At 42.3% G+C, this 27,521-nt stretch overlaps 1 protein-coding gene across 1 annotated transcript; it reads left to right on the top strand.

Moving 5' to 3' along the window:
* Positions 1-26,428, top strand: Spata9 (spermatogenesis associated 9). Its single transcript, XM_075977871.1, has 5 exons — positions 1-61; positions 220-308; positions 7,928-8,155; positions 19,099-19,194; positions 26,078-26,428. Exons 1-5 carry the CDS (start codon positions 1-3, stop codon positions 26,360-26,362), a joined length of 759 nt encoding a protein of 252 aa, XP_075833986.1. The 3' UTR covers positions 26,363-26,428.
* The last annotated feature ends 1,093 nt before the right edge of the window (positions 26,429-27,521 follow it).

The following is a 27,521-nucleotide window of genomic DNA, read 5'->3' as shown; positions in this document are numbered from 1 at the left end:
ATGGAAGTCAGACCTATTGGGTGGATATGCGGGCAGGTGCTGAAGAACTTCTCCGGAAGACGTATGACTTCCTTCCTGTAAACTGGGATATGGGCGTGGGAACAACTGGGGACAAATCTCACAGGTTTCCTCGTTTTCCCAGTTACCCAGGAGGTGGGCCAGTGTTCCAAAGTCTTGTGAATGTCAGGGGCTATTTCTCCTAACTTCTCCTTTCCTTAGTTGAGGGGATCCAGAAGGCAGTCATGGACCTTATAGATGAGTTTAAAGATGATCTCCCTACCATCCTAAGAATATCACAGTCTAATCAGGTAATGTGATTTATAATCTTCAAAGGAAGACAAAATATGGGATTTTTATGTATCATACAAATCATTAATACTGATATCAGTAAGTAAAGCTTAAGAAAACATTATTTTTGCTTAGGAAAAGAAATTTCTAATTACTGGGAGGAGTCCTTGGATAGCAGAGAGATAAACCAGGAAGTGAGTGAGGCAGATCAATTAAGATTAAATTAATCACTGTGCCATCGGATTAAAAATCTGAACGTTTTTCATAGCAGAAACTGACAATGTAGTTCACTTAAGATTTGTTTAATGTAAAATTAGAAAAAGTAGCTAGAAACACTTAAGTAAAATCTAAAGCAATTAAGTGAATATAAACATTTAACTGAGATAAACTAATCTTGGAGAGACACAGTGTGAATATGTGTGTGTGAATGTGGAAAGTTTACCACCTTAAACAGAATACACACCCACCGTGTTTTTAAAGTGTCCGTTTCATAAAAGATTTGAAGGAGATAAAATATTGGAATTGGAGACAGAGGGAAAGAAGGAATTCTGAAGATGTTTATAGTAAAGAAAGACGTGATCTTATCTAATCTAATTATCCCGAGTATCAACTTTGTTACAGGACGCTGGAAAAGACATGTGGCAATGTCACACATCAAGTTTCTAGCCCAAACCAGAAACTGAACCCAAAAGCACTCTGAGCAACATGGCAATCATAAAGTTTACATGTTTCGTTAGGAAAGATATTGGGGCTGTTTTAGCCATGTCTCAAGATAAACCATCTCAAACACTCATCATCACTTCCCTATTGCTTGGGATTGGGGAGAAAAGGATTGGGAGACAAACAGGATGTGATCCCTGTCAGTGAGTTTAATCTAATGAAGACTGGTTGTAATGGTAAGGTTAGTAAGTATTATTAATTTAACCCAGACCTAGGACATGAAGATCTTTGGATGTCATGGAAAGAAAGAGGTTGATCTTTTGTCTCAATTATAACACAAACATATGACAGAGAAGATTTTGAGGATGGAAATGACATCCAATTTTCACTTTGAATGTAGTTCTTTGGGCTACGGAGATAGTTAAATGGGTAAGATCGCTTGCTGTGCAAGCAAGAGTTGTGTCCCCAAAATTCACATAAAAACCAGGCCTTTGCACGTGTCTATCACCCTAGCATTGCGAGTCTTGGGGTGTCGCTGGTTGATCAGCCTAGCTGAAAGGGTGGCAGCCAGTGAAAGACCTGTCTTGAAATATCAGGCGGAGAATGATACAAGAGGAAATAGGAAGTCCTCCTCTGGCCTCCCCATGGGCCCATGCACATGAACACAGACATGTGCATCACACACACACACACGCACAGGAGAAAAGAGAAAAGTACTTCTCCAGTGCTAATGTTTTCTTAATGGAGGCAGAGTTTCTAGTAAAATCATGTTATAAATGGTTGCCAGAAACACTGGGAAGATAGAGGGAGTGTAGTATTTAGTCTATCACAAACTGATAGTGTGGGATGGCAAGGCCATACGGGGTAAGGAGGAGTATACATTTTCTGAGTGACTGGAAGAATAATGACTATTAAGGGAGAGAGAGGACAATTGGACTATGTGAAGGAAAGAGTGTCGGGACATAATAAAATTATTTTAGCAGTTTGGATTCAAGGAATGTAACGAATTGTGTTCAGGCTATGTAGTTGAGCTGTAAATTGAAGTTGCTTAGCTTATAATTCTGACTGTAGACTAACAGAGAAAGTAAGCCTTCTCTATTTGGGTGTCTAGACCTGGAGAGAGTGACGTGAAGTGCGGGATCCCAGGTAGATAGTTGTTGGGCAGCACACAGGTTGTTCAGCTGAGCAAGACAGACTAAGGATGGAAAACTCCAGAGGAAAGGCAAAATTCTGCAATTTCAAACCTTCAAGTTAGATAGAGTCTAGTTACCTCCGTCTCTGTATTCCCCTGGACTTCGTACAAAGTATTTTGAAATCCCAGAGACTTTTCTTGACCATATTCTGGAGCTCTGAGAGGAGAGATAGACAGATGTCCAGTGAACCTAGGATAATAGGTACAATAATTATAGAAAAAGCATGAGGGGGAGCCCTAGAGGCCAGAGCATGCTAGAAATGACTTATTTCTTTTCCAAAATGTGCTTCCTCCAACGCCAAAGTTAGAGAGAGACATTGAGATTTTGTTCAACCAAAAGAAAACCTGCAAATTTTTATACCCCTTTCATCTTGCTCTATCTTCTGAAAGTATCGCTGTCACTTGATCCAAGACTGTGACTTATGTTCAGACAGATGTGTACCTTCTTCCTAAAGAGAGCTCTATCCTGTTTCCAAAACCTTGAATTTCTTTCCTTATGAGCTTCTTAGACTATTTAAGGAGGAACACAATGATAGCTTTTGCCCATTGTTCCCCATTCACTTTGCTGACTTAGACCATAAACCCATTTGTGTGTGAGATGTACAAAGCATAGGATGTGTAGAAGAAGAAGAACCCTCCTGAGAAAGTGCTTACCTCTGCTTACCGCAGTACTTGCCCCCACCCCCACCCCAATCTCCTAGCTCTGGTTTTGTCTGGATTTGTCAAGAACTATTGCAACTTTCACAAAACGTTCCTGATTAAGTTCCACAAATATTAAAAAAGGAAAGAGAAGAAGGTGGGGTCAGGGAGGTGAAGCCACCATCTCCACAGGGCTTGTGGGAGCTTTGTTTTCAGTTGGAGTTCAACATCAGCTGAGCCTATGGAAGATGTGTGATCTGACACCTGTTTGAACGGGATCTCTCCGCTTTATTTGCTGCTGAAATAATGAAAACAAGCAAAGTTGGGAGAAGGGAAATGTGCAGGTGTCCAATTCACTAACCTAGAGAAGAAATATGTATTTTAGACTAGGGGTGGATAGGTGAGGGGTCAAATTCTGGGACAGTACAAAGGAAGAATTGAATACGTTTGCTGACGGGCTGGTTTTATAGGCAGAGGATAGTAAGAGCTGTGATAAAAAGAAATGAAAGGTCAGCGTTAAAACCGCAGACAACACACCCTGTGGGGAGGGGGAATCCCCACAAACATAGAAACCAGAAGGCCCCAGGTGGGGGTAGGAGATCATGTATTCAAACGGGGAAATCTAGAGCAGGGTTCCAGAAGCCACTTTACTGATTTGCCCTCTGGGTGCTTGGGTGGGGCCTTTACTTCCCGGCCTCTGCAAACTGCTAAAATAATGGCGAGCAGTGTGCAAAGGAACTCCCACAATTCCACTGGAACCAGATGCTAGGCTAAGCGTCTAAGAGAAAATTAGCAGGCAAGCATGAAGATGGCTTTATTTGGGGTCGATGTCTATATTTAAAACCACACACATGATCTGATTAGAAAAACAGGCGTGGTGGTGGCGCACGCCTTTAATCCCAGTACTCAGGAAGCAAAGGCATGCAGACCTCTGTGAGTTCGAGGCCAACCTGGTCTACAGAGCTAGTTCCAGGACAGTTAGGGCTGTTGCACAAAGAAACCCTGTCTCTCAGAAAACAAAAAACGAAAAAATTTAGAAAAACAGAAAAACAGTATGAAGAAGAAGAGGAAGAGGAAGAAGAGGAAGAAGAAGAGGAAGAGGAAGAGGAGGAAGAGGAAGAAGAAGAAGAAGAAGAAGAAGAAGAAGAAGAAGAAGAAGAAGAAGAAGAAGAAGAAGAAGAGGAGGAGGAGGAGGAGGAGGAGGAGGAGGAGGAGAAGAAGAAGAAGAAGAAGAAGAAGAAGAAGAAGAAGAAGAAGAAGAAGAAGAAGAAGAAGAAGAAGAAGAAGAAGAAATGTAATAGTGCTTTGACATCATCACAAATATGGCACTCCACATGAGAAATGTAGGCAGCTGCCCCTCCCTGTCATCGTTTGGTCAGAGTGCAGGCGAGAACCACGCCTGCTCGCATGTGCGTGCGCATGCACATGCAAACGTTGCATTTGCTTTCTTACGTCAGTTTCCTGAGGGGGGCGGAGCATGTCTTTCTGGGAAAGGGCCAGTTCTATGGTTTGTAGTTGGGAAGATACAAGTGATCAAGAGAATTGCATTGTTGGAAGTAACAAAGCCTTGAAAACTATATGGGAAAATTTTTGTTTGTTGGTTTGTTTTGTTTGGCTTTATTTTAAAGAAAGTGTTTTAAAAGGCATGTATAGCGGCTCATGACCAAATTGTAAAAACTAAGCATTAGAGGGAAACAAAGACCACAGTCATGAGCCACAGGAAAAGACGGAAAGTCAGCCAGGATTTCATGGTGACAGCTAAATATGCCTGTATTTCAATGCAGGCTTGCATAGAAAAATGTTTTTAACAATCGTTCATATTTTGATCAACTTAAATTATCTGAGCCCTACGTGAGATCAGAGCTAACCAAATTATCAATGATAATTAACCTTATTTTTATATAAGACAAAAAAAGCAAAAAGGAAAATGTAGAAGGTGCGTTGGACAGATTGATTAGTCGTCTGGTGGGATAAATCAATTTGCTTAAGAGAAACAGTGACTCCAGCCGTGGCCTAGTGAAGACGCTAAAGCCAAATAGTGCATGACTGCAACTCCATCACTCAAGTGAGAGGAAGGAGGTCCAGATTTTGAGCCCAGTGGAGTTTGAGACTAGTTTGGCTTAGACAGCATGACTGTATCTCAGAACAAACAGAAGAAAGTCAAAGACCCTGTCATGTAGAAAATAAGGAGAGGAATCTGCAGAAGTAACAGTATCAGTTCCTAACTGCCGCCATGGTAGGTTTCCCCAAACACTGACCACTCAAACACGGAGACAAAGTTTACAAGGGGAAACTTCCCAGGCCTGTTTGTCCTGACTACTCTTAGTAATAACTACCGTGAGGGAGAGTGTAGGTGAACTGCAGTCACCAGCTAGAACAAACCAGTGCCAATCCCAGCTGGGGGAGGAGCTGCAAAGGGTCAGGCAGTGGAGCCTCAGCCTCCAGGCGGTGTGACTTCTCGGCTGCCCTTCAACCACACCCAGGGAAGAAAACCACACCAGGTCACTATCCCTTTGGCCTGTTTTGATCACTTTGTTTTTAGATTGCTTTCCTCGGTGTGGCTTAGGAGGGGAGCAATTTCAGCTGTCTGGATAGTACTAGCTACTGTTGCTGCTGCCTGGGAGACCGAGAACTTTTCAGGAAAGTTAATAGAACAAACCATATCAGGACACCAAACGGCAAAAATGCATCATCACGGTGGGCTAGACCATCTTCCAGTTGTCGTCAATGAAAAATACTGAACAGTAAGAAAAATACTAAAATCTGGTGATGTCTATTTTTAAAGTAAATATATAAAATGTAAGCTCTTAGGTGAGCACATGTTCACTGCAAAGAAAAAAACTTAACAGATATTTTCTTTTTTTGTTTTTTGGGTTTTGTTTGTTTGTTTGTTTTCTGAGACAGGGTTTCTCTGTAGCTATGGAGCCTATCCTGGAACTAGCTCTTGTAGACCAGGCTGACCTCAAACTCAAAGAGATCCGCCTGCCTCCCCCCCCCCCCCCCCCCCCCCAGTGCTGGGATTAAAGGTGTGTGCCTCCACCGCCTGGCCAGATAGTTTCTATGTATATATTAAGTTTAACAAAACACAACAGACTCAAATGTTGCTTATCTGTAGCCAATGCCTAACTAATTTTTTCCCCTAAGGATGGTCTGATGACCCCCAAATTGCTTAAATTAGTGATGAAGCTGCCTGTTTGCTGCCTGGAATACAGTTAAGCACACTTTATGCAGTGTTGCGGTGGTGAACAACCGATCAGAGCACACAAACCACATGTACATGTTACACATTTTGATGAAGCTACAGTTTTTGTTAGAAATTGCTAGGATTTCTGAAGTGTTGATATGCAGGGTTCCTTATGTTATGGTTTTGGTCCCTTTAAGAGACAAGCCACACCCATTCCCCTCCCCATCCACTGAGGCAGGCTGATCTTCAGCTTCGGGCCTGAGCTCGCTCTCTCTTTTCCATCTTCCTCTCGGAGAGGCAGCAGAAATGGCTGCCGGTCCCAGAGCGGTGGCCCGAGCGGCGGCGGGGGGCCATGTGGCAGCAGACAGCGGGCCCTGGGAGCAGCCAGTCCCAGGCAGAGACAGCTGCTGGTCCCAGAGCAGTGGTGGCGGGCCATATGGCAGCAGGCAGTGGGCCTCAGGCAGAGACGGCTGCTGGTCCCCGAGCAATGGCTGGTCCCAGGCAGGGAGACACATGGCAGGCGGGCAGAAGACAGAAACATGGATAGACACGACAGGCAGGGTGAGGTTGAATGTTTATTCAGGGAGTTATGGAGGAGGAAGGGTGAAGGGGGGGACAGAGTGGGGGGAAGAGAGAGAGAGAGAGAAGAGGAGAAAGACAGAGAAGGGGGGAAGCAGAGAAGTGGGGAGAGAGGCAGAAGCGAAGCTGCCTCTCCGAGAGGAAGATGGAAAAGAGAGCGAGCTCAGGCTGGAAGCTGAAGATCAGCCTGCCTCAGCGGATGGGGAGGGGAATGGGTGTGGCTTATCTCTTAAAGGGACCAAAACCATAACATTCCCAGGTCTTCCTTATAATAAAAAGCAGGCACGTCAAGGAAGCAGAAAAGGAAGGGCCCAAGATGGCGGCGGGCAGGTCAGAGGTAATGGGAGTGGGCGTGGCTTGTCCCTTAAAGCGACAGAAAAGCACAACACCTTAGACTTACTGACTGACATAGGATATTTGATTTAGCTTCCTTTACTATACTCTAGCTCATGAATAAAACCCTTAAACTTGCAAAAATATTTCTAATGGTCTTAAGTAACTGCTTGAATATTTCATATATCGAGCAGTGCGTAGTTAAGAATTACTGGTTAGCGTCGAGCCTGGAAGTACAGGGCTGTAGGGCAGCCATGCAAAGGATGAGGCAAAATGGCTGCACATCCCAGGCCTCACTGGGCTACTGAGTGGGTTCACACCCAGCCTGCACAACTTAGCGAGACCTTGTCTAAGAACAAAAAGGAGAAAGAAAGCTAAGACATAGCTCAGTGGTAAAGCACTTGCCTAGCACGTACAAGATGCTGGGTTAAATCTCAAGTATTGGGGAAAAAGGAAGGGAGAAAGGAGGAAAGGAAGAAAGAAAAAGAAAGAGAGAGGAAGGAAGGAAAAAGAAAGGAAAATAGGAAGGAACAAAGAAAGGAAGGTAAGAAAGAAGGAAGAAAGAAAAACATAATCTTGTCTGCTTTTTAAAACAGCCCCTAAAATCAATGTAAAAATACTATAGACCACCAGGCATAGTAGCACATGCCTTCAATCCCAGCACTCAAGGCAGGTGGTGATGGGTAGATCTCTATGAGTTCAAGGCCAACCCAGTCTGTACAGAAAATTCAAGACAAATCAGGAGGACATAGTGAGACCCTGTTTCAAAAATCAAACAAAAAAGCCAAAACTCATAAATCCAATTAGAAATGAAACAATTCTATCTTTTGATTAATTCGATTCTCAATCTTTATCCTAAGGAAAAATTAATGTGTTCATACACAAGCTTTAATTAGGGGTATCAGTAAATTGTAGAGGGTGTATTTGTTGGGCTGAGTAAGTTTACGATGTAATGTACAGTGTTGCTATATACTCAGTTTCTGTTGAAAGTAAATGCTAGTAACATATCAGAGAAACATATATCAGATTCTTGTCAAAACCTACTTTTTCAGAAAAAAGATCCAGTGCAGAAAACATCCAAAGTCAGAATGGCTCTCGCTTTAGCCCAGATCAACCGGGGAACACTAATCCAAGGACTAACCAGCATATCCAGCTCTTCCAAGTCAGTGGCCAAACTCCTGCAGCCCCAGCTGGCATGTAGACTCTTGGAGCTGAGGCACATATCTCACCGGCTGCTGAGAGAGATGAATGCACCAAGCCAACCCCTGTACAGCAGGCAGGCAAGTGGGTGTTGCTTTCTCATGAGCTGTGGAATGTTGACGATAAGTGAGTGTTGGATGCTCAGCCCTAAATGGGGCATTTATATCACCATTTCAAGGCTAAAGGAACATCGTGGAAGGAGTGGTGGGTGAGGGCCAGAGCATGGGAAGAAATGATGGGAAACCCCATCTTCTGGATGTGACACGCCTTCTCACCCACGAGCTCACAGCAGCGGTGGCTACCTGCACAAGGCTGAGCCCGCTGATACTCCTTCACCAGCTGGGAAGCACTGATACTCCTTCACCAGGTGGGAAGCACGAGCTCACAGCAGCGGTGGCTACCTGCACAAGGCTGAGCCCGCTGATACTCCTTCACCAGCTGGGAGGCACTGAATGGTTGCTGAGGAGCGTGAGTCGTTTTTCTTGAGTGACACAGGCACAAGTAAATTGCCCCAAACCTATCTCATACAAACACCCCAATTACAGTAGTGGGTCACCCCTCTCCCGCAAAAAGGCATGAGAGTAGGAGGGGACTTGTTGGGGAAAAAAATGGTGTCAGAGAGAAAGAACAGAGAGAAAAATGGAGATTATAATCAAAGTACATTATATTGCACAGAATTGTGAAAAAATAAATAACATGTTAAAACTTCTTTAAAAATAAAACTGAAGTGAATTTGGGATCCTTCATGTGAAACAGAAAAAGTTGAATAAGAGGAATGAATGCAGCACAGTTTCTGTTTAAGTCTAGAAGGGAAAACAATGCTGACTTTTGTTTTTTACCTTATTTAATTGAGCTGTGTAAAACTTTCCATTTCAAATAGTTCAAAGAAAATATAAGTATGATGATTTTTCAAAGCAGTTGTTTTGCTCCTCCCTCCCAGAACATTGCAATGTACCCCAACAACCTCTGGTGTGCTAGCTGGAGTATCCATCTATCTGGTCACTCAGTGTACCCCAAAAACCTCTGGTGTGCTAGCTGGGGTATCCATCTATCTGGGCACTCAGTGTACCCCAACAACCTCTGGTGTGCTAGCTGGGGTATCCATCTATCTGGTCACTCAGTGTACCCCAACAACCTCTGGTGTGCTAGCTGGGGTATCCATCTATCTGGTCACTCAGTGTACCCCAACAACCTCTGGTGTGCTAACTGGGGTATCCATCTATTAGGTCACTCAGTGTACCCCAACAAACTCTGGTGTGCTAACTGGGGTATCCATCTATCTGGTCACTCAGTGTACCCCAACAACCTCTGGTGTGCTAGCTGGGGTATCCATCTATCTGGTCACTCAGTGTACCCCAACAACCTCTGGTGTGCTAGCTGGGGTATCCATCTATCTGGTCACTCAGTGTACCCCAACAACCTCTGGTGTGCTAACTGGAGTATACATCTATCTGGGCACTCAGTGTACCCCAACAACCTCTGGTGTGCTAGCTGGGGTATTCATCTATCTGGTCACTCAGTGTACCCCAACAACCTCTGGTGTGCTAGCTGGGGTATCCATCTATCTGGGCACTCAGTGTACCCCAACAACCTCTGGTGTGCTAGCTGGAGTATACATCTATCTGGTCACTCAGTGTACCCCAACAACCTCTGGTGTGCTAGCTGGGGTATTCATCTATCTGGACACTCAGTGTACCCCAACAACCTCTGGTGTGCTAGCTGGGGTATCCATCTATCTGGTCACTCAGTGTACCCCAACAACCTCTGGTGTGCTAGCTGGGGTATCCATCTATCTGGTCACTCAGTGTACCCCAACAACCTCTGGTGTGCTAGCTGGGGTATCCATCTATCTGGTCACTCAGTGTACCCCAAAAACCTCTGGTGTGCTAGCTGGGGTATCCATCTATCTGGTCACTCAGTGTACCCCAACAACCTCTGGTGTGCTAGCTGGGGTATCCATCTATCTGGTCACTCAGTGTACCCCAACAACCTCTGGTGTGCTAGCTGGGGTATCCATCTATCTGGTCACTCAGTGTACCCCAAAAACCTCTGGTGTGCTAGCTGGGGTATCCATCTATCTGGTCACTCAGTGTACCCCAACAACCTCTGGTGTGCTAACTGGGGTATCCATCTATTAGGTCACTCAGTGTACCCCAACAACCTCTGGTGTGCTAACTGGGGTATCCATCTATCTGGGCACTCAGTGTACCCCAACAACCTCTGGTGTGCTAACTGGAGTATACATCTATCTGGGCACTCAGTGTACCCACAAGAATTTATGATTATCTCTAATTATGTTTGCTGCATGCCTTCAGGGAACTTCTGTTATTTCTTGTTAAGGGGAGCAACTGTTAAAACGTTTTCAAGTCTGAATTTTTTTAAATGTTATGACCCATAACTCCAGATACCTCAAACTGGATGCTATTCAAACATCTGAACTTGCTCTGCAGGAGACTCAGAGACTTTCATAACAAGCATCTCATACCAGGCACATCAGCTTGAACATAGGCTGAAAGGACAGGAAACCATGCTCACACTGGGTTAAATCCAAAGAGAAGACTCTTAGTTCATACACACAGCCTAGAGTTAAGATTCCAGGCACTTGCATAGATGATGAAGCAACATGCTAACTTGTTTTCTTTGCATGACTTCATTCTTTTTTCTACATCCATTCTATTTTTAGACTATCTAAAATGACTTGTAAGTGTTTGAGGGGTCTCCCTCCTTCCAAGCTCAAGTAATTACAGCAGAAAACCAAGTTCCTGAGCCAGTGTTTCTTGGATTCACTGGTGAAAGATGGTGCACAGTCAGTGTTTGCCTTTACCAGGGAAATGAGCTGCAACAGAGACATGAGACTGAATGTTTCACCTTCATGTATGTCTGTGCGTCATGTGTCAGGGATGCAGATTTGCTGTTCACGGTAAATTATTAGCTAGAGCTATATCCTGTTGGTTCCCTACTTTTCATTCAAAAGGATGACACATAACTGTGCATTTTTAAGTGCTTATATTTAATGTTGAGAGAGAGAGGAACCATGAAATGAAGAATCAGCCTATTCCAGGGACACTGAAACACCTCCCTAGCTTCTCTTCTAAAGGGGCAGGGTATCCATTACCCTGCAATGTGTCTGCAGAAGAAAGGAGAGGGCATTATCTTGGGCGCCCTCTGATATATCTGGAAGATTCATCTCTCCACAGGAATGCACTCGTAGCTCTGAAAGCCTTTTGACATTTAAAGATGCCCCTTGCTCAGAACATACAGTTTGTGCAGGAATTATGAGAAATCCATGGAGAATAATCTCTCCGTACTCATAAAAAGTTAGTGGCAGAAAAATTCTGTCTTTGCATTCCACATAATATGTGTGTGTGTGTGTGTGTGTTTAACCACTTACGAGAACAACAAAAACGAAGCAAACAACCAACAACTACCACCCCCCATAAACTCCACAATGTATTTGCTGTTAGCCTTGACTGACAGTGAGATTTTGAGATCTGTATCATATATATCTACCTCATTTGATTAGCTTACTCTAGAGACATGTTTTGAGATGGAGTGGCTGGTCCAAGGCTGATGTGCTGTCATTGTCTGTTTTGACATCAATTTACAGTTGGCAAATATAAAAAAAAATCCTCTTGGGGGCTGCCTAATGATGTTACTTTAACTAATTAGCAGTGAAATAGTTCAAAACACAGAAATAAGTTAGCAGAAGTTTCTCATGACCAGAAGTGAGCCCTAATGTGTTTCAGACTGCCCTCAGAATGCTCTTCATAAAAAGAAACACATTCTAGCCCTTTCTCCATTGTTTCACAGAGTTGATCACTGGGAAGCTGAGGTGAACATTTCTGTATATACTTTTATGTTTTTATTAAATTGGACATGTCTACTTACATAGTCATGTATGCTTACAGTTTACAGAGACTACATTCTACTGTAAGTATCCTTCTGAAAATTCTTGGTTTTAGCTAACGTTGAGAAATGTAGCTGGAGTTTATTTTAGCTCCTCTCTGGTATTCTGGGAAGCAAAGATAATCTGGAGTTTGTTACTGGGAGGATGAACAATTTAATTTCCAGTTCTTTTCTTTTACAAACAGTGGCTTGGTTAGCATGCTTATAGACGTCTTCCGCCCACATGCATGAGACCTTGTCTGGGTTTGTCTCCAAGAGGGATCTTCTTTCTTCAGTCTTCACTAACTCAAACTGTACTTCAGGAAGGGTGAGCTTCCCTGAGCAACTTCTGACTCTAACAATAATTAATTCAATTTTAAAAAATTCTTAGCTAAATATTTCGTCTTTCTTTCTTTCTTTCTTTCTTTCTTTCTTTCTTTCTTTCTTTCTTTCTTTCTTTCTTTCTTTCTTTCTTTCTTTCTTTCTTTCTTCCTGGGACCAACCTCCAAGCTTTCTCAATTCAGGGTTTTGTGCACCACCCTGAGAATTTCAGGCATCTTTCTAAGGCATGATCCCAAAGAGAAAATTGCAGGGCTAGGTGGGGAGCAGCTTCCTTCTTTCCTGCTGTGGTGGCTCCAGCTGTTTGTGTTTCACCTTCAGAACTGCAGCACGTGTGCCCCCAGGCCACACACACAGTTGTGTGAAGGTGTCTGGTCCAGTGAGGGACTGGAGAGCCCGAGACAGAAGCTCACATACTGGCTTCTCTGTTAGCTCTCTCTCTCTCTCTGTTCTCTTTCGTAGTCTTAGCCTTCCATGATGTTTTGGGCATTTGATTCTAGAAGGAATTCTCACTGGCTCTGTGTAAGTGTTTACACACAGCTCAGCCTGATGTGTCTCTGGAGCCAGCTTTCTTTCTGCCCTACTTACTTCTCTTACAATTTAATATAAGATATCTACATCTCTTTTGGGAAGTAAGTGAATATAATTAATTAACTCAGCAAATATTTATCAAAAGCTGGTATATAAAATTACTAGTTTAGGTCCCAGGTATATTTTATCCTTGTTCCATGGACTACGAAGCTAACAGGACATGCAGACACCGTCAGTCACATGTAGCAAGTGCATGACCAAAGGATGCAAAGCAGACTGTAGAAGCATTCAGAGTGACCACTGCAGACTGCCTAGGAAACCCAGTATTCTACATGAGACTGGAAGAAAGAAGAGCGAACCAGATGAGGTGGCAGGAAAATCATTAGAGGAAATGAAGGGTCCATAATGGAGGTACCTGAGTAAGAGAGAGCATGGCCTTTTAGGGAAGCAGAAATAGTAGTATGTGGTTGGAGGGAGCAGAGAGAAGAGGATTTGGCATCCAAAGTTTCAGGATATCTGAGCATTAGGGGTGAGGGAAACACTGCAGTGACTATGACGACTAGCGGTGAGAAGGCTTGTCTCAGAGAGGAAACCATTTGCAGTTAGGAAAGAAACAGCAGGTCAAACCTGAAGGCACAGTGAAGGCATAGACAGAAGTACGAATGTGAGCACAGCAGCACCGGAGTCGAGGGTACAAGAGGGATGCAGGAAGTGTGAAGCATAGGAAGGAGAGGGGATGCTCTGATGAGGTGTGACGTGTAGGAAGGCCAGGGTTGCTCTGATGAGGTGTGACGTGTAGGAAGGCCTGGGTTGCTGTGATGAAGTGTGACGTGTAGGAAGGCCAGTGTTGCTCTGATGAGGTGTGACGTGTCAGAAGGCCTGGATTACTCTGATGAAGTGTGACGTGTAGGAAGGCCAGGGTTGCTCTGATGAGGTATGACGTGTAGGAAGGCCAGGGTTGCTCTGATGAGGTATGACGTGTCAGAAGGCCTGGGTTGCTCTGTGGATGGAGTGCATCCATAGATACAGTATCTTGAGACTTGAGAGTCACAGCATAGAGAAGCTATGTTCTTTCTTAATAACCCACAATTGATTTTCCCAACTGCTTCCAGGTGAAGCTTTGTGGTGGAGAATTTCAGGGGGTAGCAGCTGGAATTAATGTTCAGAGGAATATGCTGTCTGAATGCCCGGAGGATATCATTTTATGTAAATATGGCGGCCTAGTAACCAATCTGAAGTTATCTCTTTTACAAGTGACCATGGGTCTCTGAAAGTGATGAACGCTAGAAAGAAGCATCCTTCGTACCTGGAACAATTTAATTAGTTCTATCAAATTTATCTTATTAATGGAATACCAGTGAAGCAGATGTCTTCCCTGTAACGTGGACATGGAGGAGCACTTTCATTAGCACACTGATGATGTAACTAGGCTGATATTTGAGCCCTTTAGTACAGGGGAAGTCTAACATAAAATCTGCAGTAATGGTTTCCTTAAGATGAGCAGAGAAAGGATGCTGCTGACCCAGAGCCCCTAAGATGTCTACACCTAGGTCTTTTGAATGGATGCTCAGATCTGGGGCCTTTAAAATGTGTGCAAAACATATTTTATGTTTTTATCGATTTATTGTTTAAGATAAAAAAAATATGTACAAAACATGATCTGCCTAAAGACCCAATCCAAACACGTCACCTAAAGAATTTCCAGAGGACAGACTGACCTGAGCACAGAGGTTCTGAACCTGACTGTACAGATAAGACTCCCCAAACTCCCCAGATTCTGCTGAGCTGAGACCACAGGGATGGAAGAATAGCTAATAATGTTGAGCCTCAGGAATGCAAACCCCAAGCGGAGGATACCCTGGAGGTTTCAGGCATCCCTAGCACCAGTCCTCCAGCCTGCAGCTGCTCTTGCTGCAGTGACCTAGATAGTCAGCTTAGATGCTGACTTCAGCCAAGGCACGTCAGTTCCAGACAGAGCTATTGATTCTGGAAGGCCAGTTAATGCGAAGCCACAGAACTGAAAGATCTTCCTGGGCTGAGAGGATGAGATGACTGTTTCTATCGTGCAGAGGCAACGTGGGAGGTAGAGAGCAAGATGTGTGCAAAACCCTAGTGAACCTCAGTCCCTATGCTGCCTGGAGATTTCATTCAAGCCCACTGAACTTTACTCCTCCCCCGCCTTTCCTGCACCCTGCAGGGTGTACTCCAGTTAAGAATTAAAATGCACATTTACAAATATCAGCTCTGTGGGTGATGGGCCTGCCACAAGACTAACAAGCAGGTGGGATTTGGACCTGGGAAAAGCCATTTCCCAAAAAAGAACTTTCCAAAGACATACTACTCCTGGTTGACCAAAAGGAGAAGGCATTCGACCTCTACTGGACCATCCGAATAAAGGCTTTCTCAGGAATGATACTGCACAAGATGCTGAGCCAGGCTTTCTGTACTAGAAAAGTGCAGTGCTAGGAGCTTTTCTTATAAGTGTGGCGGTGAGTTATTGCACAAAGACATGGCCACGCAGCTTTTACCAACTTACAGGAAAGCCTTTCTTCCTGGGCCTCCCTCTTAACAGTGGACAACATGTTTTACATTTGTTCATTAGTCCCAGAGAGAGAACTTTGTACCCAGCTCTTCCCCTGTTCTCAGCAAGGTGATTTTGAGCAACATGAAGTCAGGTCTGGTAACTCTCCACCCTACAGCTATGTATAATTGGATCTTTATTTTCTTAGCTGCTCAAACATGGCTTTCTTGTGATTTATGTCATCATTAATGAAAAGAAAATGAACAGATGTGGTTCTTTATGAGATGAGACAGTCAATTATGTGAAAGGAGTGGAAAGGTTGAACTCGGTTCTTGTCTCAAACTGTATATATTGTGCATATTAATGTAAACAAACTAAAAATATTGACATAGTAGTGATACTGTAATTTAATTCAAATATGTAAATAAATAAAATTAATGAAACAAATGTAAGATAAAATATTTCTGGTCGGCCAAGAAAATGTAAACAAAGACTCCTATTTTTTCCAAACATCTCCTGCTTATTATTTTAGTTTATCTATATGCTACTCCTGCTAAAAGGCAGAAGCAGAGCAAGGTGGTTTATAATATTAAGAAAGCATGCAGTGTTCTGTGAAGACACCATGACCAAGGCAAGTCTTACAAAGGAAAGCAGTTCACTGGGGCTTACAGTTTTAGGGCTTAGTGCAGCAGCATCTCAGCAGGGAACACAGTGACAGGCAGGCAAGGTGCTGGGGAAGTAGCTAAGATCCTGAACTACAGGCCAAGAAAGAGAAACTGGGTCTGGCATGGACTTTGGAAACCTCAAAGCCCATCCCCATGACACACTTCACTCCAGCAAGGCCACACCTTCTACTCTCTGACGGCTGAGCACTCAACTATTTTAACCTATGGGGGCCATTCTTATCCAAACCACCACTGCATGTGAGCCACAAAACTGAAAAAAAAAAATGCTTCTTGCTAGTAGCCACATAAATTTTGGAGGAACTGTTTCCTATGGGGACGATTTGTTAAAGAAATCGAAAGCAGTATGATACTGAAAACAGCAATCCTTAGACAATAGACAAAATTAATTACGAGTATAACAGGTATCCACATAATTAATTTTGAAACTAATCATTTTAATTGCCTTTAAATAAGAGAATAAATCCAGGGAACTGTGTAGTGAAACAAAGTACGATTTCTTACAGACACCAGTTTTATTTTGTTTGGTACGACTCCCTACTCGTTCGGCACAGACCTTCGTCTAGGTCTACAAAGACACATCTTGTTGAGTAGACCTGCTTTCCTTCTCCCACTCTTTCCCCACATGCTTGCCCTCTGCAGCCATGAGCTGTGCCATCTGTGCATTGGGAGGAAAGAAGATGTGGCCTTTGACTCAGTTCCCAGGGAAGCGGAGACATTCTCCATGCTGATTTACAGAGATAAATTAGAGGAAATCCATTTCCTTGGGGATGAGTTCTTACCGAAGTAGAAAGCATTTATTGACAGCAATAAGAAAGGATATCTGGGAGTTGGTGTGGCTCGAAGAAACAACCAGGCAGTTCACACTAAGTCCCCCACTCTTAGCTGAGAGCTTTTTTGGCCTCTTGTTAGCTTTTGCATTCCACAAACCCCTTGCTGGCAGCAGGCAGCCAAAGTGAGGCCAGCACACTCGCACATCAGCCTCTGCTTCTTCAGCTTAGCTGGACAGCACAGAAGAGTCGTCTCTGAGCCCCTCTTCCTACTGCACAGATTTTTTAGAGATTAAAATAAGGAGAGATGCTGGCATATACGGAATGTTCCGTGAATGTTAGTGACAGACAACTGTATTATTCAAGCAGAAGCCATCTCAATTTTGGCACAGTTCTGTCCATTTTTTTCTATAAAAAGCTAGTTGTATTTTTTTTATCCATGAAAGATGGACAGAATTCTTAAATTTTAAATCAAAATATTCAGACAAGTGTGCAAGTCATTGAAAGCATAACTCAATGAATTCTCATAAATAGAACACTCTTTATGGTAGCCATATCCCAAAAATCTACCTTCTTCAGCACTGATCTCACTCCTGTGAGGAAGGCATCTGCTTCCTTGATTTCCACCAGTTTGACTCACTTTTATTAGAGTTTAATCATTTGCTGGGCATACACTTTTAACCCCATTCTTTCTCATATGCCATGAGATATTAATAGCTGTCAAGTCCCTTAATGCTACCTGTGCCCAGGCACTTCACTAAGTACTTTAGCATTTTTTTTTTTGTCTTCTGGACAAAACCTTGGCATAAATATGTGCTGGTTCCATCCTCCCCTCTCCCAGCAGGACAGGGGGCAGGCCTGGGTATGACTCGTGCACGTCTAACTTTGCCGTTAGCAGCTATGTTGCTGCAAGAGGGTCCTTCTTTTATTCCTTGGCTCTTTGTGGAATGGTAACAATAAAAAATGTCACCTTCCTGGGGTTGTTCTAAGGATAAAATTGAGTGTTTATAAAGCACATATTTGGCAGTACTGCTGTTTTATTTAAGCTAAGTAAATAAAACATTTTATAAACATTAGGGTCATTCTGTCTGCTACCCTGTCAGTTTACGAAGGGGGGCAGCACAACACCTGTAGCATAAAAATTTATTAAAATACACTTCAGAAGCACACTTAAAGGCTGCAGAATATATTCTTGGTTAAAGTTCATTTTCCTAACCTGTCTGCTATCATTGGTTATTTTGGCTTTTTTTTTCTTGATAGTGTAAATAACTTTTGCAAAATGAGATCGTCTTATGCTGCCCAGGCTGCCCTTAACCTGCTGTGCTGAAGGAATCCTCCTGCTTCAGCTTCCCTTCCACCCCCAATGGCTGAAACACATGCTCTTATGTGTGGGTAAATTTTTGATTGTTTTGGGGTTTTTTTTTGGTGATGCTAGGGAATAAGTCAGAACTGCAGCACGCTAGGCAAGCATGCACTCGCCGAGCTGCAGCTCCAGTCCCAGCGTTAGCATTTCTAAGGCGTGCATACACTGTTCTTCCTAGCATGACTGCACTGTCTCCTGCGTGTTTCTATGACTATTAGTTACAGCCCTACCGTTTGGACAGTCACCGAAGCGGAAGAATAGCATGGCTAACTGCACTTCACTGGGAGGGGTAAGGAAATGCCTCATTTCATAGCCTGTTCCATGCAAAGGGGTGGCTGTATGAAAAATCCCCTTAACCTGAATATGCCACACTGGTGTGCTTAGGATCGTTAGCAGCGTAGATCCTTCAGAGTGGCAGGCTGGGTAAGAGCCGGGAGCCTGGCCTGAAGCTTACTGATCGTCTAAGGTCAAGGCTGGCTGCAGCAGTCCCATGATTAGCATTTCCAAGCAGGTCATTAATCTCCAGGAAATGCTTAGCATGTTGATTACTGTAGGCTTAATTGAGGCTGTGAATAATTTAGTAAAGAATGATTGCACGGATTTGGACAGAGAAAAGCCTTTTCTAATACTCAGGGGAGCACCTCCTAGCCAGCACATTTCACAGCTGTAACGCTGAAATATTTCAGGTTTCAGAAACAGAAATTTCAGACTTGTGTAGATTTGCGGCTGGTTTTTATTAGTAAAGGGATATGTCTTCTTGCTAATGGGAGAAGCAAAAAATAATGGATTTTCACAGGGTGAGAAGCCCAGATAGTTAAAAATAGAGACAACTTTCTTTAGATAAAAAGTTTAAATTATCTTAATATTGTAAAATATAACATCGAAATCTTGAAATTTTTCGTTTTAATAAACTTTTTTGTTGTTTTTGCAGGTCAGAAAGGGTTCTTTGTTTGAAATAATTTCTTTTCCAGCAAAAACTGCTTTAACCAGCATAATGTATGCTTCCTACGCAGCACTAATTTATTTGGTAAGTTAACTGCTAGATTCTAACACAAATGTATTTCACATTGTTAGAAGTAGCATACTATGGCATCTGGTATCAGCTTTAATGTCACCAGCCAAGGCACACCACTGGCAAAATGATTCCATACTAGTCGTCTGATTCCTGCCCAACAACCTCGGGACACAGTTTGCTTATATGATTTTACTTCTCTAAAGGAAATTGCTATCTAATGAAATTTAATCAAATTTAGTAAATTTGATAAAATTTAGTCAAAACAGATTAACTTTTGCTTTGAGATATCTTGTTGTCTAGTGATAGCCATTGTCTCATGATGGTTTTAGTTAGTATTCCATTATTTGGGGACTATGACTTTGAAAAACACAGCTACTATATTTTGACTATAAGTGGTGGGCATGACAAAAATATAAAAGATTGTATCAATTATATGAATTTCCATCCATTAAAAATATCCATATAGGCTTTATTAAAAACACAATTCAAGAAAGGTCTTATCTTGACGAATTATCACAAAATCTATTGGTCTATTTCGCCGTGAGGGAAAACATTGCCATTCTTGCTTCTCTTCCATAGGTGTGGCAGACATTTTGACTTGTGGGTAATTCAGCTTTTTAGATTGAATGTAGATTGAATCATGGCACATATTTTCTTTCACATCTGCTGCTGCTGCTCATCATTGTCATTATGAAATTCATTACTTATTATAGCAGAGTCTATTCCTGTCCATTGCTGTATAGGGTTTTAGTGATTGATACTCAACTACCCATGGGCATTTTAGATCGCTCCTAGTTTGAACCTTCACAGCTGCCATACATATCTTTGTACATGTCCTTTGTTGAAACTGCTAGGTTGTTCAGAGGTTAAGAGCACTGGCTGCTCTTCCACAAGTCCTGAGTACAATTCCCAGCACTCACATGGTGGCTCACAACCATCTGTAATGAGATCTGGTGCCCTCTTCTGGCCTGCAGGCAGACATGCAGACAGAACACTGTATATAAATAAATAATTGCTAGGTTATAGGAAATGCAAGCACTTATCACTAAACACATGCTGTAATAAGCTTTGAAAATGGCTTTTAGCAATTAAAGCACATCCTAGAAGACCATAACAGTCCTATTATGTCACCAGTGGTGCTTGATACTGTCAACATTTTCTATTTTAGCCATTTTTAAGGGGGTGCTATAATACTGCTTCTAGTTTACATGTTCTTGAGTATTAATGAGATTGATTAGCATTGCATAAATTAATTGGATATCTCATCTGTGAATTTCTGTTAAAATCTCCAAAGCCAAAGCAATGGAGACAGCTAGCCTCAGGTGAGACCTCTGAGACCTTGAGCCAAACCAACCTTTCCTTCTTTAAAATGGGTTTTCAGTTACTTCTCGGAGCAATGAAAAGCCACTTAGTATAGTTCCTTCTGTTGATAGAGGCCTTTTTGTCCCTTTGACCATTTTGGTTTGATGTATATTTTGTTTGATGTGAATATAGATTTTCCTGCTTGGTTTCATATTTACTTTTTGTAGAATATAATTTTCTGGCCTTTCACTTTCAGTCTGTGTATGACTTTGTTAGTGATGTGAGTTCCTTGCAGGCAGAATTTCTTGGGATTTGTTTGCAATGCAAATCAGCCAGTTTGGAAAGTTGTGTGTGTGTATATGTGTGTTATGTGTATATGTACACATGCATATATGCACAGAGGCAAGAGTATATTGGAGATCTTCCTTGATCATTGTTCACCTGGTCTTCGGAGACAGGCTCACTGAACCTAGACTGCATCAGTTCAGCTAGGCTGACTTGCATAACCTGTGGGGATTCGTCTGACCCTCCCCCTCCCCACCAACCAGTGCTCAGGTTCTACTGTGTGCTGGCCTGCTTCTTTGTATATTTAAGGCATATACTCCTGTTTACATAAGGTATCCAAACTTCTCATTGCTACTTGGTTCTAAATTCTTCTTGCACTGGGAATATATTGGAAGTTTTCTGCTCTTTCACTGAATAAGCTTCTCTGTGTCTTTTATAACTTGGCTCCTTCATCAATACTGGTTATTCATAAACCTAGTCTTCTAATCACTGTCCCAGTTACCATTCATACTGGTCACGATTTACCTTTCCACTGCCATCCGAGTGTGCCATTTGTTCATTCTTCTTCAGCCTCTGACACGATGCCTTCCAGTTGATTTTGTTTATTGGTGAAATGTAAGTGACTTTTCTATTTTCTAGTTCGAGTTTCGCCTATACTGGTGGTTTGGCTATTTCATTCAGCTGTTCATTTGTATTCTATTCAAATTCAGTCATCATTTTGAAGAACAATCTCTGAATTCCTTGCCGTTCATATGCCTCAGTATCTTTGGATTCAGATATGAACTTTTGGAGGAGTTCTGGGCCTTGTTTTACTCCTAGCTCTTGTATTTCTATATTTGGATTTGTACACCTATTAGACAGACATCTAATGTTATGTGAGGGTCTTAGCAAAAAGCCTTTTCTTTCCTTTTTTCCCCTTTTGGTTTTTCGAGACATGGTTTCTCTGTGTAGTCTTGGCTGTTTTGAAACTCGCTCTATAGACCAGGCTGACCTTGAACTCAAAGATATCCTCCTGCCTCTGCCTCCTAAGTGCTAGGATTAAAGTTGTGTGCCACCACTGCTTGGCTAGAAGCCTTTTCTTGAGAGTTCTGTATGAAGAATCACTCAAAGGGATGAAGATAATCATAGTAACAACAGGAAAACAAATCTTCTGGATACAGAAACACAGCAGACAAGTATAAAACATAACAGCAATGCCACCACCAATAACAACAGGAAAGAATGAGGCAGAGACAATATAGAATAAAGTAAAGAGCTAAAAGCAGTAAGACAGGTATTTAAAAGTCCAATTAAAATGAAAAGTGTAATTAGACACAAGCAAGAAAAAAAATAATGTAAAGAAAACACTCAAACCTCCCCCTAGCTGAGGCCCATGGATGGCAGCTTCTTTCCTGTCCTCTAACAGTGTAGCCAAATGTGACTGGTGGGGAAGTGGGGATAGTGGACGAAGATGTGGCCATTGACTCCCCCACCAAACAGATAAGTGTCTGAGCTTGCTCTGCCCCTCCCTGCATTTTCTACTTGGCTTGGCCAGTGATGCGTGTGGCAGAGCTGTATTCACCTCACAGGCTTTCTGTGTGCATGCTAAGGAGCCATGACAGCCCCAGCAGTAACAGGGCTGAGTGGGCATGCCTCTCCTGAACCCCAACAATCTCTGATAGGTGAGTACGCTCTTACTCCAGATGCCCAGGCAAATGTCCAAGTGTATCTTCAGACACCCCAAAGAGTATGGGAAGCAAACAGACAGCTAACCTCTGACTGGTGATGGGAGAGAGGGAACCCGTGGGAAGTGAACTTTATCTACTGACCTTTCAGCATTCCAACTGAGAATAAACTAATAAACAGGGGTGGGTACTGACCGCTGTGCCCCCACATCTTGCACTTCCCTCTGCACAAACTTCTCAATGACCAGCAGAGATGCTCTTCTCCTTGTCACTGCTCTGGGATCCTCAGGGCCTTGGAATTTTGACCTTTGTGTGGAGTCTGAAATCCAGCATAGCGCAGTCCTTAACAGTACGTCCTTTTCACACTGGATCCCAGCAAGACACTCTGAGCAGTGAGTCACCTTCAGAACAAACCGCAGCACTGGACAATGAGGCTTGCACGAACTATGGATTTCTCCTGCTGTTAAGATGGGGTGGCAGCATCACTGGGACTCTCAGCACTCTGCCGCACCTTGGTATTCTGGCATGAAGGCTGGAGCTGCTGACTGTCTGGAACCTTGGCCGAGCGGCCTTGCTGCTTCGCTGTCTTTCAGTTCTCCCTTCTCTGCTGTCCTCCAGCCTTCACTCTTTCTGTCGCTGGACTGGCTCTTTTCGCTTGTAGAGTCATGCGGAGGACACTTCTATCCCACCATCCTGCTACAGAAGGCATCAGAGCCGTCCTTGTGGGAGTGGATTCAGCTCTGGTTGTCTTGAAAGAATAGAAGCAAAAGGTTTGAGGCCTCAGGCTGCTCTCCTGCCCTGTCTTGCCTGCTCCTTACTGTAAAACTCATCAACATATATCTTCCCTTCTTCCCTTGAATTTTTTTTTAACCCTGCCTCCTCCACCTCTTGTTTGCTGGGATTACAGGCCCTTACAACCATGCCTGGTTTATGCATTGCTTGAAACCAAGCCTATGATGTCTGTGCACATTAGGCAAGAACTGAGCTGATTTATACCCTCAACTCTCCCTGTTCAATCTAGAATCAGCTAGTCAATTTATGTGCATGTGCACGCACATACACACACACACATGCATGCACACACACACAGGCATGCACACACACACACACACACACACATCTGCACACCTGTTTGGATTTTAATTTAGACTGCATCAAGTTTTTAGATTGTGGGAAAAGTTTAATATTGATGCATGTTGCAATATGATAAATATTAAAAAAATGTATAAGAATGTAGTAATAGGAGCGGAGGGGCTGCGTCCCCAGCACCCCGGCCGCCTGCTAGCTTATGCCCGAAAAAACAACACACAAACTGTATTCATTTAAACACTGCTTGGCCCATTTCTATCTAGCCTCTTCTAGGCTAATCCTCACATATTAATTTAGCCCATTTCTAATCATCTGTGTGTAGCACCCCAAGGTGCGCTTACCGGGAAGATTCTAGCCTACGTCCATCCTGGGTCGGAGCTTCATCAATCGCATCTCAGAGAGCAGAGCTATCGCATCTCTCCAGGAGAGGGGAGCATGGCATCTCTGCTCCAGAGAGCAGAGCTGTCGAGTCTTCGCTCACTTCCTCTTCCTCCCAGCATTCTGTTCTGTTTACTCCTCCCACCTATGTTTTAACCTATGAGGGCCAAGCAGTTTCTTTATTGCTTAACCAATGAAATCAACAGAAGACTGAAGTAAACAGAGGATGTGCCATGCTCACAGACTAGTAGAACTTACTCTTTCAGTTATAAAAACGTGGTGCACACTTTTAATCTCAGCATTTGGGAGGCAGAGGCAGGCAGATCTCTGTGAGTTCAAGGCCAGCCTGGTCTACAGAGTGAGTTCCAGGACAGGTTCCAAAGCTACACAGAGAAACCTTCTCTCAAAAAACTAAAATAATAAATAAATAATTAAATAAAAAATAGAAGACATTTTATGAAGCTCATGTAAACAGACCCACACACAAAGAAACTGGGGGCAATAATGTTCTAAGACAATACAAAAAGGATTTTCCTGATAAGTAGGGGCAGATCAACTGAATACCATTGGGGTAAGTATTTTTCTTTTACCTCATACCTATTCCACATAGATTATAAATCTGTAAGTGAAATACAAAACAAACAGCTTTTAGAATATAATAGATGAGAATGTTCTCATGACCTTGGATATAATTGGTGACTTTTTTGAACAGAAAAAATCCCACACAATATAAAGAAAAGCATTAATAAGCCAAACTATATGAGAATTAAGAAATTGTGCTTTAAGAGTCTGCTATCAACATGAAATGACAAGATATTGGAGGAACCAATGAAAAGGCACATGAGGCAGAACAGCACGACAGTGGAAGCAAGGGAGGACATGGGTCTAGGGCAAGATAGGACCCCTAGAATATGCCTCACCCCTAGGAAATATGAAATATTTTCTCTAGGTAGTACACATGACCTAAAATTGCCAGAACATCCTAAAATAAGTCCATCACCTGGGGACCAACCCTATGGGAAAACATTTCACATTCGAATCTAAGAACAATCTATTGAGGAGACGCAATGGTTATAAAAATGTATGAGTTAGATACAATAAGGTCAATGGATTTAACAAATATCTACACAATATTCCATACAATAGTAGCAAAATATGTGTGTTTTTAATCAACAAACGCTACTTTTCACAATATATTTGAGCCATTAATATAAGCTTTACACATATAAAAATGAGAAAGGAAGAAAAGGAAGTGAAAGAAAGACTATAGGCCAAAATATAATCTTTGATAACCCTTTATTATCTTTGAAATTAATTAGGAGCAAAAATTCTTAATATCATACTTGCAAACTGAACTCAGAAATATACCTTAAAAAAGCATCCAACATGATTAAGTCAGTTTCACCTCAGGGACGTTAGGATGGTTCTGCATTTGTAAATCAATACACTTAATACAGTATAAAACAGAAGGAAGACAAAAATGGCATGATCATCCAATCAATGCAGAATAAACCCTGGAGATGAAATTATATCATTTGGAACAAATTGAAGGAATGAACCTGAGGTCATCCTGTTAAGCAGAAAGACACTGAAAAGAAAGTATTGTATGTTTTGTCTCATTGCGTATGAACTATAATGATCTTTTAAAACACCTACACTAGTGGACGGGCTACCAGAGAGGCAAGGCACTGGTGAAGAGAGGGTGGATGAGATTCAGATGCAATATACACATGCACGGAAATATCACAACGAAGTAATGTGTCACTGCAATAAAGTTCTACTAGAAATCTGAAGAAGAGGAAGGAAACACTGCAGTATTTATCCTCAGGCAGTTCTTCTGTAAGGTAAACTAGTTCCTTTAGCTTCGTGACCGATGCTGTGCCCCTCCCTCTTGGCTCACTGCCGTCATCAGGAATGCAGAATAAGCTGAATGAATAAACTTGCTGCATTTCTCACTTCTGAGATTAGTCTTATGCATATTTTATTTAAACACTTTTCCATACTTAGGATAAGGAATCAATCTATTGCTTGCCATGTGTCAGGGTTTCCTCAAAGGGCATTTTAAATTAAAACATGTAGATTATTGACTATATTAGACATGTTACTGACTTTTTGTGCGTAGCTGCTAGTATCTTAAAAAGAAACATTACTTTTCAACATTTTTTTTATTGATACAGGCAGTCTGTATTAATGCCGTGCTGGCAAAGATAAAGAACATTTTCCAAGAAGAAGAATCCCTAAGGCAAAACAGAGAGAGTGAGAACTTTAGGAAAGCCTTTTCTGAGCCTGCGTTTCCACAGCCCATGTTCTCGGAAGGTGAAATCACAGCGAAACCTTACAGATCACTGCCGGAGAAGCCGGACCACCTCGCGACTCTCACCAAGCCTCCTGCCAACAAGCAGAGTAACAAGATCCAGGTTTTACACTCTGTGTTTGACCAATCAGCTGAACTGAATGAATGAGAGATCCAGAGACAAATACCACTCCAGAGAGCTTAGCAGTCATCCATCCATGGGAACATCTCATCAGACAAAACCAGAAGACTAGTTTTCATATGCTGAATGCTCTTTTTAAAGGGGCAGAGCAGGGAAAATGATGACATCATTCTCTTGTATTTATATGGCATAGAGAATAAAAGGAAACGATGTAGAAGATATGTCTGACTACCCAGTATTTTTCATTTTTTTTTAACATATTTTACATAGTAAATGTGCAGGTACCTAAACAGGCCAGAAGAGAGTGTCAAATCTCCGGGAGCCACTTGACAAGGATGCTGGAAACCAAACACAGGTCCTCTAGAAGAACAGAACATGCCCGTAACCACTGAGCAACTTCCCTGCCCTGACTATACAATATTTTTAACAAATAAGAGAATTCATATTTTGTTGGGCTAGAGTTTACACTGTTTATAATATTGATGTATTCCTAATTCATTTATATTTTTAATTAAGAATTATCCTAAATGCTTATTTGGAAAGGAAAATTTCATAACTAAAAGTTATACATTTTGAGGCTGAAGAGATGGCTCAGTTAAGAGCAGTTGCTTCTCTTACAGAGAAGCCAGATTCGGTTCTTGGCACCCACAACTGTTTGCAACTGCAGCCCCTGGGGATCTACTGCCCTCTTCCGGCTTCTGCATACCAGATGGAGTGTGGTGTGCATACACACAGGCAGACAAAAACTTTATTTAAAAAATGCTACACTTTCAGAGATAGTAAAAACTGTATTTCTTTATATTTACAGGCAGAGTAGCCAAGTCTCCTTACTGATTTTATAAGTCATTTGTAAAGTTATGAAGGACTTGAAATTCAGATGCCATAAATTTATAAAAAAATTGCATATCTGATGAGACAGAATGATAAGGTGAGGTTGTTATCTATTAATGGAGTTTGGCCATATCCTCATTCCGGCTATGAATTCCTGGCTCAAATGATTGTCCTGCCTCAACCTCCTGAGATACCAGGAGTACAGGGTCACAGCACTGAACCTGGCAAAGTGATCACTTTTATTTCCAAATTTAAAGATAAAAATTTAGAACAAGAATCCATATTGTCCGTCACTGCCATTGGCTCCTGACAGAAATGCTGCTATTCTTGGTCGCCTAGACCAAGTCCTAGATTT

This window comes from Microtus pennsylvanicus, chromosome 6, assembly GCF_037038515.1.
Source record: "Microtus pennsylvanicus isolate mMicPen1 chromosome 6, mMicPen1.hap1, whole genome shotgun sequence".
NCBI classification, from domain to species: Eukaryota; Metazoa; Chordata; class Mammalia; order Rodentia; family Cricetidae; genus Microtus; species Microtus pennsylvanicus.
This window is presented reverse-complemented; position numbering and strand designations above follow the sequence as displayed.